The sequence below is a fragment of the Cynocephalus volans genome, chromosome 14, assembly GCF_027409185.1.
Source record: "Cynocephalus volans isolate mCynVol1 chromosome 14, mCynVol1.pri, whole genome shotgun sequence".
NCBI lineage: Eukaryota > Metazoa > Chordata > Mammalia > Dermoptera > Cynocephalidae > Cynocephalus > Cynocephalus volans.
Genome location: NC_084473.1, coordinates 82544478 through 82560715, shown reverse-complemented (window position 1 = coordinate 82560715; position 16238 = coordinate 82544478). Strand labels below are relative to the sequence as shown.

Below are 16238 nucleotides of genomic sequence, written 5' to 3'. Positions count from 1 at the left end.
TATTTATTTTTGTCAATATACAATGTGGTTGATTATTGTGGCCCATTACCAAAACCTCCCTTCCTCCTCCCTCACCCCTCTGCCTCCCAACAATGTCCTTTCTGTTTGCTTCTCGTATCAACAGCAAGGAATTGTAATTGTTATGTCTTCCTCCCTCCCACCCTCCCCCCCGTTTTTTTTTTGTATTTATTTATTTATTTTTAGCTCTCACAAATAAGTGAGAACATGTGATATTTCTCTTTCTGTGCCTGACTTGTTTCACTTAATATAATTCTCTCTAGGTCCATCCATGTCGTTGCAAATGGCAGTATTTCATTCCATTTTATAGCAGAGTAGTATTCCATTGTGTAGATATACCACATTTTCTGTATCCACTCATCTGATGATGGACATTTGGGCTGGTTCCAAATCTTAGCTATTGTAAATAATGCTGCAATGAACATTGGGGAATAGGTATACCTTCGACTTGATGATTTCCATTCCTCTGGGTATATTCCCAGCAGTGGGATAGCTGGGTCATATGATAGATCTATCTGCAATTGTTTGAGGAACCTCCATACCATTTTCCATAGAGGCTGCACCATTTTGCAGTCCCACCAACAATGTATGAGAGTTCCTTTTTCTCTGCAACCTCGCCAGCATTTATCATTCACAGTTTTCTGGATATTAGCCATCCTAACTGGGGTGAGATGGTATCTCAGTGTGGTTTTGATTTGCATTTCCTGAATGCTGAGTGATGTTGAGCATTTTTTCATATGTCTGTTGGCCATTCACATATCTTCCTTTGCGAAATGCCTATTTAGCTCTTTTGCCCATTTTTTAATTGGGTTGATTGTTTTTTTCTTGTAAAGTTGTTTCACTTCCTTGTGTATTCTGGATATTAATCCTTTGTCAGATGTATATTTTGCAAATATTTTCTCCCACTCTGTTGGTTGTCTTTTAACTCTGTTAATTGTTTCTCTTGCTGTGCAGAAGCTTTTTAGTTTGATATAATCCCATTTGTTTATTTTTCCTTTGGTTGCCTGTGCTTTTGGGGTCATATTCATGAAGTCTGTGTCCAGTCCTATTTCCTGAAGTGTTTCTCCTATGTTTTCTTTAAGAAGTTTTATTGTTTCAGGGTGTATATTTAATTCTTTAATCCATTTTGAGTTGATTTTAGTATATAGTGAGAGGTATGGGTCTAGTTTCATTCTCCTGCATATTGATATCCAGTTATCCCAGTGCCATTTGCTGAAGAGGCAGTCTCTTCCCCAGTGTATAGGCTTGGTGCCTTTGTCAAAGATCAGATGGCTGTAGGTGTGTGGGTTGATTTCTGGATTCTCTATTCTATTCCATTAATCAGTGTGTCTGTTTTTATGCCAGTACCATGCTGTTTGGGTTATTATAGCTTTGTAGTATACTTTAAAGTCAGGTAATGCTCTGCCTCCAGCTTTATTTTATTTTATTTTATTTTGCTCAGCATTGCTTTGGCTATGCCTGGTCTTTTGTTATTCCATATAAATGTCTGGATAGTTTTTCCATTTCTGAGAAAAATGTCATTGGAATTTTGATAGAGATTGCATTGAATTTGTATATCACCTTGGGTAGTATGGACATTTTTGTAATGTTCATTCTTCCAATACAATAGCATGGAATGTCTTTCCATCTTTTGTGTCCTCTTTAATTTCTTTCAGCAGTGATTTGCAGTTCTTGTTGTAGAGATCTTTCTCACCCTTGGCTAAATTGATTCCTAGATATTTTATTTTTCTGGTGACTATTGTAAGTGATCTAGCTTTCTTGATTTCTTTTTCTACTAGTTTGTTGTTAGAGTATAAAAACTCTGCTGATTTTTGCATGTTGGTTTTCTGTCTTGCAAGTTTGCTGATATTTTAGTGCATCTTTGTTTTATTCTGGCATGTCTTCTAAACCTAACTGTGAGCCCCTTTTGTTTCCCCCTCCCTCTAACTAACTCATTATGCATTTGCTCCTTTATCCTTTCTGGATCATTCACTGCAGTGAATCGCTGTGCTTTTTCGACCATTTTCATTTTTTTTTAATTAAGTAAAATGAAAAAATCTCCTAAACTCTTCTCCCATCTCTGAAAACATTTACTCAGCTGTTTTACTCTTGTTTATTTCATCAGTCCCACCACCAGCTCCAAGTCCTCTTGTTAGCTGCCCAAATTGATTTATACTGATGTGTTGGGTCTGTTCTGTCTGTTGTACCTTATTGTCCCCAAGTCCTCCAGACCTCTAGGACCACTCTCTTTCCTCCATTATCCAAATGAAATACCTCTTCCACCACTGCTGTCCATGTCCCTGTTTGGACCCCACTGCCATCCTACGTACCTGAGGGAAGTCTGCACACACCCAGTATTTCTGAAGATGCTGATGTCACTGATTTGTCCAGTGGTTCCTTACCTGTTACTTCTTGCTCCAAACCCCAACCCAATTATCAATAACCCAAGCCCCCATTCCCCTCTCAGGTTTCCTTCCCCCAAACTTGAATCTCTCTCTGACCCCCAAGGCACACCTAAAGTGATGCTGCCATCCCTGAACCCTCATTGCAATCATTTTCACTGACAGATTCTCTCATCCAGACAGCAAGAACCTTCCCTTTCATTAATCTAATGGATTTATCTTGCTCTCCAAAACAAAAGAACAACCCCGCCTCCCACCCCCCAGATTAATTCTGTGGCTCCTTCAGAATATGAAATGGTTACAGTCAGCAGGGTTGTTTTTTAATATATTTTTCTTCCCTGACTCATTTTATGAAGTTCAAATGTGTTAATGGAAATAAATGTGTCTTATAAACAGTAATGTGCTGTACAGTTAAAGAAATTGCTGTTGTCATTCATTTAAAAATATTCTGTCTGCATTTTACTTCCTTTGAAAAGAGTAAGGACTGAGCATATAGAGTAGCACAGAGGTTTTGGTTTTCTGACCAGACTCTTGTGTACTGAGAACTGAGAAGAACGTAGCCATATAAGGATCTTTATTTATGCAAAGCAGGAGCGGCAGCCGACGCCCTCTGGGGAGTAGGAACTGCTGGCAGGAGCCATGCCCCTGATTCTGTCTGAGGCTCTAGCTCATCATGGGGGTGCCTGAAGGAGAGGAAGGAGCCTGGAGCCAAAGGAGCAATGGCTGAGCCCCTGAGGAGGCCCTGGAATATTCCAGGGCTCGACCCTCTCAATGTTTCCAGAAAGTACACCTGGGCCCTGCCCTGCTGCAGAGTTGTTCCAGGTCTTGGTTTCCATCTTGCTGACCATCAGAGCTCCCCCTTGGCCTTTGTCATGCCTGCCCCCCATGAATGCCCATGAACCTGTGCGTCAGGCCTCTGATGTGTGCCCCCTCTTGTGTCATATCCAGGGACAGGGTGCCTTATCGGAGAGACTCCGGAGCTTCAGCATGCAGGACCTTACCACCATCAGGGGAGATGGTGCCCCTGCTCCCTCAGGCCCGCCACCACCAGGGTCTTCGCGGGCCAGCAGCAAACACGGCCAGCCTAAGATGTCCAGGAGTGCTTCTGAGAGTGCTGGCAGCTCAGGTAGGTGTTCCTTTGCTTCCCCTCTTTCCTAATCCTTGGGCCTCACTTTCATGAGAGCAGACTGCTCCACCATGTGGCATGCAACCTGGCCCTTGCTCCATGGACCTGCCACCAACACAGACATCAGACTATGCCAGGCCAGCTAAGGGGCAGAGCACCACTCAGGCCAGGTCAGGAGGGTGCCCTGGGGACTCAGATCGGGGCAAGATTAGGTCACCTGAACCAAAGGGTTCTGCCTTCTCCATCTGATTGTCTGGGGAGTTGGGGGTGGTTGGGTGGTAGTGCCTGGGCCAAACCTAGAGGCAACAGGTACAGCGAGGCCCGGGCCATGGAGCTTTTTTTGTTCTTTTCCCCTCTGATCCCACACTCCTTGGTGGGCTACCTGTATTGAGCTCCTGAGCGTCTCCTCTGACTCACCCAGGGCTTCCAGCTCTCACGGGCCCTCTTCCCTGCCTGAATATTTCCTATTCACTCTCTCACTGTACTGTCTCCTCCGCATACCTGACACCCCATTCACCACGCACACCCCCAGCTCCTGCACACCAATGGCCATACTAGCTCTGAGGTCTAAGTCCTGTGGAGGCCAGGGCCTTCCAGAAACCACACCTCTACCTCCGACGTCTAACTCTGGTTGTAAAACACCTGGCATGAAGTTTCCATAATCGGGATTGATCAGGGGAACTTGTTAAACATGCAGAGTCCTGGGCCCATCCCCAGAGGTGTCAGTAGGTCTGGGGCGAGATCCAGACGTGTGATGTCATAGAGGTGCAGCCACGTTTGGGCCCCCCCAGCATCTGATCCAATGGTGTGTGTTCCAGGCTTGTAGAGGACAAGGGCATGAACTAGCGGGTAGGGAATGGGGCCAGGTCTCACTATTTTCCAGACTGCTCCTTGGGGAGATGACAGGGACCTTGACTCTCAGGAGCTGAGCACTGCTGCTGCTGGCAAAGGGTTGCTGGTGGGAGGTGTAGGGGATGGTTCTGGGTTGCCACCTCCATCGCTCCCTGTGGTGGGAAGGGTGAGGATTGGGCCACTCTTTTAGAATCTGTGGCCATGACTTGTGCCTGGTGGTTGCCCTGCCCTTAAACGTATAAATAGGGACGTCCACGCCACCTGACCCTGAGTGGATGCTATGAGGTGCAGCCTGCAGGGACACCTCGGCCCTGCGTCCCGGGCCTGACAATCGCACACGACTCTTGGGGGTCTTAGACATGGATGGAAAAGCATGAGCCCTATGGCTGCCCTGGGAATGACCACTCATGCCCAGAGCCAAATGCAGCGCAGGTGTCCATCAGTTTCCTCCCCTCTCAGGAACGTCCCCTCTGCTCCTCCCTCAGGTTTGAAGACTGGGCTTTTCTGTTGGGAGATGCTTTAACCCTGTCACTGCTGGAAGCAGGGCAGGGTTGGGAGGTGGAGGCTGGGCCATAGGGTGAGAGCCATCTCAGGAAGGGGTTATCTCCTGAGGAACCCCTCCCAGGAACTTAGAATGGAATCCCCAAAGGCCAGGCAGGAAGGGATCTCGGGGGTCATTCAGTCTAATACTCTGATTTTACCAGCAAAGAGATGGAGACCCAGGAAAGGGGACTGTCAACAGGGTCCCCCACAGTGGGCTGCAGCAGAGCACAGCCTCCTGACTCCCGGGCCAGTCCCACTGACCACTCACCTGCTCATCCAGGCTTCACTGAGCATCTGTAGCTTCTGACCTGCCAGGCGCTGCCCCAGAAGTAGGAGTGAGAAATTGAATTAGGCATCATCTCCACCCTTGATCAGCTCATTGGCTACTGAGCCTCAAAAGAAAGCTGTCACTCGGAAGTAAAAAGGGCCCCAATTCAGTGAGACCCAGAGGCCAGAGAAAGAACTGAGGGGGTGAAGCCCCAAGGGGTTAGTCCCGCAGCAAGCAGCTCACCCTCTGTGCACCTCATTTCTGTGTCTACATGGGGATGACACCCATGTATCCACACAGGTTGTTGTGAGGCATCAATGACATAAGCCATGCAGAAGTGCTTAGCATCATGCCTGTTACCAATATGTAGTAGCTGCTATTATTGTTCTTGTTATTTATCTCACCCAAGAAAGCACTTTGTCATACTAAGTGTCCAGGAGAGAAATGGGCTGCCTTGTAGGGCGGTGAGATCCCTGACACTGGAAGGGCCCAAATCAAAGTTGAATGGTCAGGCTCTAGGGAGGGATTCCTGCTTTGGCTAGGAGGTGGGCCTCAGTGGCCCTGCAGTCCCTTTCTCTCTAAGAGTCTGTGTTGCCCTTACAGAGGTGAGCCAAGTGGAGGAAGCAGGCTCAGAGAAGTTGTGCACCATGCCAAGGCCACACAGGACCAGAACCCAGGCCTTCTGCCTAGACCTCCCCTTGGTGGATTATTTAGGGCAGCCGCAGGACTGGGAATCTGAGAAACTTGGTGGAGTCTAAACGATGATGGGGGTGTGGCCTGGGCCTTGAACCGGTTCCCAGCCCAGCACCAGGTAGAAAACGATTTGGGATGATGTGTTTTGGCACTGGCCCTGCCACCCTCCATTAGCAAAGATGGTGACATCCCCTGCTACACCCCAGGGAGGCCGTGGATCACAGGCTGAGAGAACCAGCCTTGCTGTTATGTGACCCGGCCCTCCACACTGCCCTTGGCCCCAGCATCTGTGATTCAGGGACCTAGAAGAGAGGCCAGGCATGGTCTCCCCAGCTGTTCTGGGGCCTAAAATAAAAGCCACCTCAGAAGGAAAGACAGGTGAAACATGGCCCAGGGCCTGGGTGTCGGACAGAAACGTCCAGGTCAGAGGCTCTGGGGCTGTCATACCCCTGAGTGGAGGATTGGGTGCCTGGGAGGAAGTCTAGCAAAGGAAGCCCAGCCATGCAGGTGGTGTGCCCTGCCCAGCTCAGCTTGCAGCGTGGACCTCGGATACCCGGCCTGGTCAGGTAGGGAAAAGGGCTCAGGGCGGGGAGGAGGCTGGGATTCCATCCTGGCTGGCTGATGCTCAGCCTGTGCAGACACAGCAAATGCAGCACAGCAAGGCACACGCCACTGAGCAGTCACCACACTTGTTTCTGCTGGGCCCAGATTCAGCCTCAGAACTTTTCTCACAACAGTACCCCAGGTGGTCCCTACCAGAGGATTTGACTTTGGCACAGGAGATGGACCCAATTCCCTTCTGTCTTCTCCTATGACAAAAGGGCCCAATAATCCCTATTCAGCCTACGTCTTAGGGTTGTGAGAACAAACAAGATCATTTGCAAACCCTGGACAGGTAGCAGGAGTCGAAGACAGCCTGGGAGAGAGGACAGGTAAGAGGTGGTGGCTGCACCCGTGGAGTTCTGTGCAGCCACTGGAAGCAACAGATCACAAGTACACACTGATGGATCTTGAAAACATTATGTCTAGTGCAAAAAGTACAAGACTGAATGAGATTTTAAGATTTTATGTAACATTTTCTGTAAAATAAAACTATATGCCCACCATGCAAAATAATATGGAGTTTGCAAGAATAACACATTTAAACAAAAAGATGCACATTAAAATATTAAAATTGCTGCTCCTTGAGGAGAAAGGAGCATATGAGTGGGGTGTGGGGACAAAAGTCATGCAGAAGTACACAAGGAGCAAGGGGGTCCCATGAACCAGTGAGGAGCATTTGCTGTGAACTGAGAAGGGAGATCCACACAGTCCTCTGCATCTCAAAGAAAGGAAGGAGGCAGCATGTGAAGGAGGAAAAGAGGAAGGAGGCACATATGCTGTCCCTGCAGGGTTACTTTGCTCCGCACGCTCCTGGAAGGCAGTCACACAGTCTCTGCTTCCCCCTGTAACCACCCCAACTCGATGTGCCTGTCACATGCCAGGCACACAGAGGCCCTGCATGTGGTCAGGGGAGGACACAGGGTCTGGGCATTGGGGATGGAGAGGGATAGTTCTTTTCTGTTGTTTTCAGCACCCAGGCTGGGGTTGGGCAGTGCATCTGACCTGACCCCTCACCTGCCTGGAGCTTTCCTCCTTGCTCCAGGGGTCAGGAAGGGCAGGAACTGACATTGCCCTGTCTGCAGGGTGAACTGGAAGGTACTTAGACACCATATATTGAATGCCTAGCATTGGACACTAGGAAGGGTACCAAGGGAGTTGAAAGAATGGTCCTGGCCTTCCAAGCACTTGGAGTCACTCAGTCAGCATGTATTTAGTGAGCACCTACTATTCGCCAAGGCTCAGATGTGCAAGACCGATGAAGAGTGCAAGGCAGCAGCCAATTAGGCCTTCGGCCAAATGCACAGCCACTAAGGACTTTGGGGTTCAGAGGTCAGTCTGAGGACGTTTCCTGGAGGACATTCTGAACTGGAAGGCATAGAGAGGAGAAGGCTTCTGGGCAGGGGTGGTTGGCGTTATTTCCCAGAGCAAACTTTGACCCCATCCCCGTCTTTAGGGCTATGGGCCAGGTGAGGGTATTTTCTAGCACCTGAGAGGAAGCTGGATCTGAGATGATTCCTCTTCTCCACCTTGGTGTCTCTGCAGAGACCCACATTTCTGGGACCCATATATTGAACACACTAGGATCCCCACAGCTCACCCAGGCCTCCCTGTTTGCCTTTGGGCTGGTTCCTGTCCAGTGGGGGATGTCACTGATGGTGCCCCCACCCCGTTCCCACAGTGTGTACCTGCTGCTCCACCTGCAGGACCCGGAAAGGTGAGTAAGCAGCCAGCCTCTGCAGCGTGCTGGGCTCTCGCCTCCAAAGAAGATTCTAACCATGAGCTGGCACCTGACCTTGGGGTTCCCTTTCAGCTGCGTGGTTACAGAGGAGGGGTCAGGAGCTTAGCCCCTTAAAACAGCAAACACATTGTCTTACCATTTCTGTGGGCTAGGAATTTGGGAGTTGTTCAACTGGGTGGTTCTGGGTCAGGGTCCCTCAACGGGTTGCAGTCAAGACTTCAGCCAAGGCTGAATCATCTGAAGACTTGACTGAGCCTGGAGGAGCCACTTCCAAGATGGCTCTGTCATGGCTTTTGGCTGGAGGCCTCAGTTCCTTACCACATAGGCCTCTCTAGGGCTGCTTGAGTGTCCTTACTACATGGCAGGTGGCTTGGCCTAGAGTAAGTGATCCAAGAGAGAGAGGGCAGGCAGGAAGCTGCGGTACCTTTTTTTTTTTTGTCATTTTTTGTGACCGGTAAGGGGATCGCAACCCTTTGCTTGGTGTCGCCCGCACCGCGCTCAGCCAGTGAGCGCACCGGCCATTCCTATATAGGATCCGAACCCGTGGCGGGAACGCCGCCGCGCTCCCAAGCACCGCACTCTCCCAAGTGCACCGGCCCTGCGGTACCTTTTATGACCTAGGCTTTGAAGTCACATCTGCCACTTCTGCCTTATTCTGTTTGTTGTCCAGCCTACACTCAAGGGGAGGAGAATGAATCTCCACCTTTTGAAGGGAGGAGTGTCAAAGGAGACAGCAGTATACTTCCTCATGTTCTGGGTGATGAGGACACAGGAACTTACCCAGGTCCTCTGAAGTGACAAAGCTCTACAGTTCCAGGGCTTTCTGGTCCTGGTGCAGCCAAGGGAGCCCTGGTCCTGCTTTGCGACTTACTAGCTGTGCAACTTTCTGTGAATCACCTAACCACTCTGAGCCTCAGTTTCTTCCTCTTACAATGGAGATAAAGATCCCTGCTTCCCCACCTCACTGTGCTGTTGTGAAAATGGCTGCAAAAGGGCTTTTTAAATGATTATTATTGGAGCAGCCAGGGACCTCTTGGAGAGGGCATGAGCCTGGGGTCTCACAGTTCTGGGTGGGGACTCCTGCTGCTGCCCTCCCAGTGTATGTGTGAGTGACGGCTTGGTGGAGCCATGGCCACCCCGGGTTGGCTGAGTTGTTCTCTCATGACCTGCACCTCCTATTTGCTTGACCTTAACTACACACATTAGGGACTGCAGAGGGTGCTGGACTAACCCAGCCCATCTCCCCTGCCTGGCTCCCCTGTGGGCATGGCATGGCCCTCCCTCATAGGTGGTGAGCAGGACATGGAACTGCATTATGTGAAGTGTCCTGTCTCCTCCACTTCTTCATTTTTAAGGCTTCTCAGTGCTAAGCTTTTTAAGGGCTATGGAAGACCTGGGGGTTTTGGAGGCCATAAGGCCAAGCTGAACTGTCAGAGGAGTGCTGAGCCAGGGGACAGTAAGAGACCAGCATTCGCCCACTATTCTCACTCCAGCCAGCGTGTGTCCCAATCCACATCAGAAATAGAGGGGCTGCACACAGCTGGTTCCAGTGCTGGATGCTAGGACTTGGGCCTGGTGGACATACTAGTTCATGGGAAACAACAATGCAGTCCCCGGGGCCCCAGGTGACTGTGGTTATTTCTGTCTATTCCATTCCAAAAGCCTCTAATTCTGGGATGTCACCACCTGAGGGACCAGAGAGAGTAAAGCTGCCTTCTCCGTTCTTCCCTGCTGTGTGCTACTCTCAGAAGCCCTCACCTGCCACCACACCTGGGGGTTTCACAATCAGAGGCTGCGTTCCCAGTGTATTTAAATCTAACTGCAGTTGACTGTAGGAACTGACTGGTTTGGGAGGGCCACTGTGGCAGGCTGCATGTATACAAGAGTGTGTCCAGGATTCAGTGGGCTGGGTGGGGATTCTGGTGTCTCATCCCAGAGTGGGCAGGGGAGCTGCAGGGAGGGGAGTTGTTGGGGAGTGGGCAGCAGGTGGGTTGGACCTGCTCAGGGTCCTGACCTGGAAGCCTCTGCCCCAACTCTCCTGCTCTTGGGCCTCGACCTCTCCAAGGGCCTCTTACCACCCAGTGCCCTGGAGTTCTTCCTCTCCTCTCCCCGAGAAACCATCGGATGACTCAGTTCCCTAGGCCTCAGTCTCCCCTCCTGTAAGGCGGTGTGGTTGGTCCAGCTCTGATGTTCTCTGCCAGTAGAGCCTGCTGGGTTGTGAAGTGTTGGCAGGTGGTGCCAGGGGGGAAGGGGTTTGTCTGGCACCCAGGGCTGGAGGCTGACTCTTGAGCAGCAATGCTGTGAGGGAGGATTTCAGGGGGGGTCATAGACCCTTTCTTCCTGGTCCCCTGAATTGATGTTTTGTGGGGGACTGCTCAGGCCACAGCCTGGGAAGCTTCAAGTCCTTTGGGGGGCCTTATAGAGCCCCAGGATCCCTGAGCACAAAGGGAAGTTTTCTAGGGGTTGTAAATCCAGGTCTTGATTCTGAAGTGGGGGTGGAGGGAAGGAAAAGTGGGCATTTGGGAGGCTAATAAGCACATCCTAGGGCAGTGACAGCACAACAGCAGAACTCAGAGGCTTCAGAGAGCTGCAGGCGTTGGGCAGAGCCTCAGTTCTAAGCTGCGCATTTCAGATGCCAGGAGAAAATTCTCTCCCCACCTCTGCTCCATTCACTCCCCTCTCTCCACTGATTCCCTGTTGTTTCCTGCCTTTTTCTGTACTTCTATTATTATCTTTCTCCACCACCCTTACTCCCCTGTTTTCTCTCTGCCTACCTTGATGCAATATAGAACTGGATTACTGTCTGTTAGAGAGATAGAGATTGAGATAGAGAGAGAGAAATGCATTTTATTGAGTGTGGTTCCTGGACAGGATCTTTCCTCTGACCACAACAGGAGGAGTTGTCGAGGTTTAGCGCATGGGAAGTGAGTGTGTGTATGAGTGTGCATGGGTGTGCGTGCTTGCACACGCACATGTGTGAGTTTCATGCACAAAGACCTTTCCCTAACAAAATGTTCTTTTCTCTCTCCTTGGTGGCTGTTGGGGACGCGGATGTAAGTGTTCTGGATGGGCGTGCTCTTCTTCAGACACATTTGCTGCCTTCCCTTAATGCTTCCACTAACGTGTGCTGTGTGGGGTGTGTTTGCTAACCTGGGGAATGTTCTTCTGCACTGCGGCATGGGGTTGCCAAGGCTCTGAGCAGGCGACTCTGCTCAGACCTTTAAAGGGCTTGGAGACTCCGCCAGTTCCGCCCCACTCCCTTCTCCCCTCCCCCAAGAGAGAAGAGGTGGAGCCCGTGGCCCAGCCTGCTGTAGCTCTGCTGACACGTTTCCTAATACAGAAATGTCAGCTGAGGCCATACACCCATTCTCCTGCTGTGAAAGACAACGGGGACCCCTACTGTGTCCTAGAGGTCTTCCAGCCTCAGTCACCTTGGTGGCAGCTCTGGGGGCCCTAGGCCTTGGCTGCCATCACCTGAGACTTGGAGGTGGTGGTTGTGGCCATGGCCTTGCATGGGAGACTCTCCTCCCACACAAATTGTCTCCAGGACCATCAGTGTACCAAGATGTGGCAGCAATACCCTTTCAGGCCTGTTGCCAGGGGTAAGGACCTATCGGTCACAAATTCTGTTTAGATCGGCAGGGACAAGAACACTGAGGAGGCACACTGCTGAATTTTCTGCCCAGCTACTCATCCTCATCCTCACCCCAGTGCCGCCCTCAGTGGGATCATGTTCTGTGGGGTTTATTTCTCCATTTATACTCCACCCTGTGTCAAAAAGGATTTAAGTGTGCTTGTGGAAATATATATAATATATAAGAACAAAGGAAGAAAGATGAAACAAGGAGTGGGCAAGTAAGATGGAGTCAGGGGTGAGAAGAACACTTAAAATGCCTGCCATCAAGGTGTAGACTGCCAGAGAAATGGGGCTTCCTCACAGCCACTGTAGAGAGGGAACACAGTCAAGAGATGCAGTGTACACAGTCAAGAGATGCAGTGTACACAAAGCAATAGCCAGAGGTTCGGTGGCTCAGCTTGTCCTGAGGTATGTTCTCATGGGTCCTGAGAGTACAGCGAAATATTACAAACAACACTCAGCAAGAATCTTCAGTGAACACAGTGACCAGAAGGGTTCTTCCCCATGTAGGAGGTTCTCTCTGCACCTTCCATCTGAGGCTGCTTCTGGCCCCCAAGCCGCCCACGCCAGCCTCCTTTGCTCCTGGCCTCTGCTGAGCTGAGCCCTCGTTTCCTGTTGCTGCCTGAACATCTGGGTTCCCGTTGGCCATCGCTCCAAATGGACCAGAGGGTCATGTCTGTCCTACCCTGTAGTCCTTGCTCAAGAATGCAGTGGAGAACACACATAAAGCCATTTTGGTTTCAGTCCTGAGGCTGTGATGATTATGATTGTGGTTATGTGTGAGTTCACTGCTCAGACTCAGTGAATTCGGAATGGAGGAGTGGGCTGAGCTGCTAGGTGCCTGAGGATCTCATGGTAACTCTGGGCCACCTTCACAAGCCCAGAGCGATCAGTACAGGAAAGTGCTGGGCCCAGATGTGCAGAGGCACAGACTCGAACCAGAGCCCACCCCACCTCCACAACACTGGTTTCCTGCTTGAGCGGAGCTGGCCAGGCTGCCTCTGCAGTTTCTGCCTTGTTCTCAGGGCTTTTTGTCCTGGACAGTTCTGTCTCTTTTTCCTGCTGTTAGGCAGGAGGTATGTGTGTCCAGAAGAAATTGCTTGGTGGATGGGTGTTGAGCTCTGAGATGGTGTCAGTATTCCACTCAGTTTAGTTGATGGTGGCCACTGTGCGCCCAGCCCTAGTCAGGTGCTCAGAGAGATCAGAATGGCCCCCAAACCTCAGGACTCTTTTTTTTGGGCTCAGGCAGTGAGACTGACATGAGAACCAGGGAACACAGCACACACCATGTGGTACAGATGTCAAGCATTATTGGGGTCTCAGAGTAGGGGGAGGCCAGGGAGAGCTCCCTGGAGTTGCTGGTCTTTGTGTTCAACAGGGTTCTAAGGGTGCAGCTGCTTTGGGCAGAGGAAGGGACCAGAAGACAACCTACACCTGGAGTAAACAGGCTGGGGGAAGCACAGACTAAAACAAATCAAAGGAAGGCTAAGGATCTCAGGCCCTTACTAAGGCACACACAGTCTGAGCAAATCACTCCCCAGCCTTCAATTCAGCTTCGAGTCTTGGTCAAGGCAGCTGTGCTGTCTTGCTGCCTCCTGCTGGCTACTGGGGAGCACAGCAGCAGTAACTGGCAACGCTGCTCAAGATCAGGGTTCAGTTGTTAGTTTTGCTCGACGTCTAGTGCTATTAAAGTCTGGCCAGTCCCCTGTTGATGGAGAGAGCACATTTGGTGCCTGAACATGTTTTAGGAGCAGTAGGTGGTATCCCGGGAAGATCTCTGGTTTCTGTCTGTAGACTTCAGGGTGGTGGGCCAATGACCACAGGGCTCCCTAGCTCTGCTTCCGGTGATTATAGGTAAAAACAACATATGAAGCATAGAAAGATGTGTCTGTGGATGTCAGATAAGCTGGGTACAGGCAGAAAATATTTTGTATCTCTGCTAAGGTAGAATCTCCTGGCCGGATGACATGGAATATGTTATTAGCATTTAACATTGTTAAAATACTGTGCGTTCAATAAGATGGATTAATTCTGAGCTTTTCCTGTGGATTTATCCAAGGCAGACTAAAACAGGAATCTTGGTGACATTTTCTTTTTGGTGGGGGAGACTACTGTCAGATTCTCTTTCCATTAGGCACCTCTGCTTCTCTAGGATGAAGCCTTTGAAATGAAAAATCTACATAGATTTGCTTAAGGTTATCCCTCAAAGCTTCCTGGCATTTTATATCTTGTCTCTTAAAGAATCTGTGGAGCTGGATATGCAAGCGTAATGCACTGTCACCATTGCTTCTGTGTATACTATGGAAACTGTGCTTTCCTCCCTCGAAGTCACTGCTGCTCTCCTTTCTAGAGGGAACTCTTTCCCCGAGTATTCTTGTGGTGTGGAGTCACAGGTCTAGGCTGGAGGGTTGGATATGTGTCAATTAAGGTGGCTTCTTTCTTCTCCCAGGGAAGCAGTGCCCCCACAACCTCCCTTGGTAGTTTTTTGGTAGGTTCTGAGCCTGTGGTTGTTTTTGTGCACAGTGCTGGCGAGTCTTACAATTGCACTCTCACAATCCTGGAGGCCCTGCAGGGAGGCCCAAAGAGATCAGCTGCTTCTTCACGCACAGGGGCCTCAGCTGTCCTAACAGGGCTGACTTGTCGTGCTGTGTGCCTAACCTTGCCCTTCCTTGACTCTTTCTACACTGACCCCTCCTCGCTCTACTTTGTCTCCTCTGTGTAGATTGCAAATGCACATTAAGTGGTTGAGGGAGATGTGAATGAGGGTGGTGTGAAGGCATGGGAGCCCCACCAGGTCCAAAACCCATTGGCATTTTCTGACGAGGAGGAGGAAGACCTGCTGGATTTCATGTACAAGTATAAGGCACCTCGAAGAACGGAATTGCCCTTGGAGGTACACGGTGTCTGGGGCTGTGGGTTGGAGCATGTGTTTGCACAAGGACTTTGTCCTGGAGATCTGGGGGGATCCTGAAAACAGCATCTCTTGGGGCATCCACTATCTTCTGAGTGCCTAGGGTGGGAAGATCTCCCTCCATCAAACAGGTAGGACAAGCCACTAGGTTGCATCCACCTATTTCCCAAGGGGAATAAAAAGACCCTACTAATTTTATTTAGAAAATAGCAGAAATGCTAAAACATCAACAGTTTTTTCTACCAGATATTAACAACCACTAACCTAAGATGATGTATGAGTGAAAAGCAACCCAAATGAGTGTTTTGGGGGAAAAAAAACCCCAGAATGTGTTATTTGACAAGTTTTTTATAAATAAAGCTTGCTTATCACTTATCTCCAACACAGCATAGCACCTGATATGAAGGAGCTAGTCATAAAATGTTACTAAAGAGGAACAGCTCTTTAAAATTACCAAAAACAAGACACTTGACATATTCACTACTGCCAGTCGTATATGTGGATGGAGTTTTGGCAGCAGGAGAGCCAAGCCTGGAGCCTCATGGGCCTTGCTCTGTGATGTGGTAGGGAGTCACTGGTCATGGGCTCAGGTGCAAGACCTGCAGAGTCTTCCTCTCTGCCCCCTCAGGTCTCCTCTCCTGTTCTCCATCTCCTGAGAACTGCGGCCTGAGAGTCTGCCTGTGGGAAGTTGGGAGTCCCCTATCCGCAGAGTAGAGCCCTCTGTGAGACTCAGATGAGGAGGCGCATTGAAACGTTCCCCTCCACAAACATAGAGGCCTAGCGTTCCTGTGCACACTAGGACAATAGTTATGGCCACCTCTGTGTGCAGGAGACCATCTGTTCCTTCCCAAGGTCAGGCACATGTGGATCGATTTCGAAGTTACAAGGTTTGGGAAAAGATGTTGTGGGCTGGGAACGCTGCTGGAGGAGTCTGGTATGGGCATTATGGCCTGCGCAGCCTCCGGATGAGGAGAGGAGCCCAGCCTAAAACGTTCTGGGGCCCAAGGGTTTGTGCTGTTTTGGTTTTGTTTTTTAAAGCTGCACAAACCACTTGACTATTTACTGTTAAACAGCCTGCCGAGAGGCAGATTACTAAAAAGGCAGGTTACACTGCTGCTTCTTTTAGTCTGTGTCCAGAGGTGGTTGGTAAGCATTTCCCAGTGGTAAGACTGCAGCCTGAGGACTCGTGTCAGGGCCTAGGCTTGTTCTCGGGTTCATTCACTCCCCCTCCCCTTCGTGTGCCTGCCTGACACTGAGCTAATCACCAGGAAATGGTGGTGACCATGACATGGGCCTGCCCACAGGTAGTTCACAGTCTGGTGGGGAAACAGTGAGCAGAGAACATGTACCCCACTCTAGGAGCAGAGTCCTCTGCTGTGGGGCACGTACAAAACACTGAAGGAGGTGACGAAGCCTGGTTGTGTGTGGCAGGGCAGTGGCGAGAGGGGCTTAGGAAAACCTTTGCAGA

At 50.1% G+C, this 16238-nt stretch overlaps 1 protein-coding gene across 3 annotated transcripts in view; it reads left to right on the top strand.

The window, feature by feature from the left end:
• REEP1 (receptor accessory protein 1) overlaps window positions 1–16238 on the top strand; it is a 115535-nt gene that overhangs the window by 91232 nt on the left and 8065 nt on the right. For all 3 annotated transcript variants that reach the window (XM_063078322.1, XM_063078320.1, XM_063078321.1), the window contains 3 exons: window positions 3348–3525; window positions 8163–8198; window positions 14601–14752. In XM_063078322.1, coding sequence (XP_062934392.1) covers window positions 3348–3525; window positions 8163–8198; window positions 14601–14752 — 366 coding nt within the window. The remainder of the gene's footprint in view (window positions 1–3347; window positions 3526–8162; window positions 8199–14600; window positions 14753–16238) is intronic.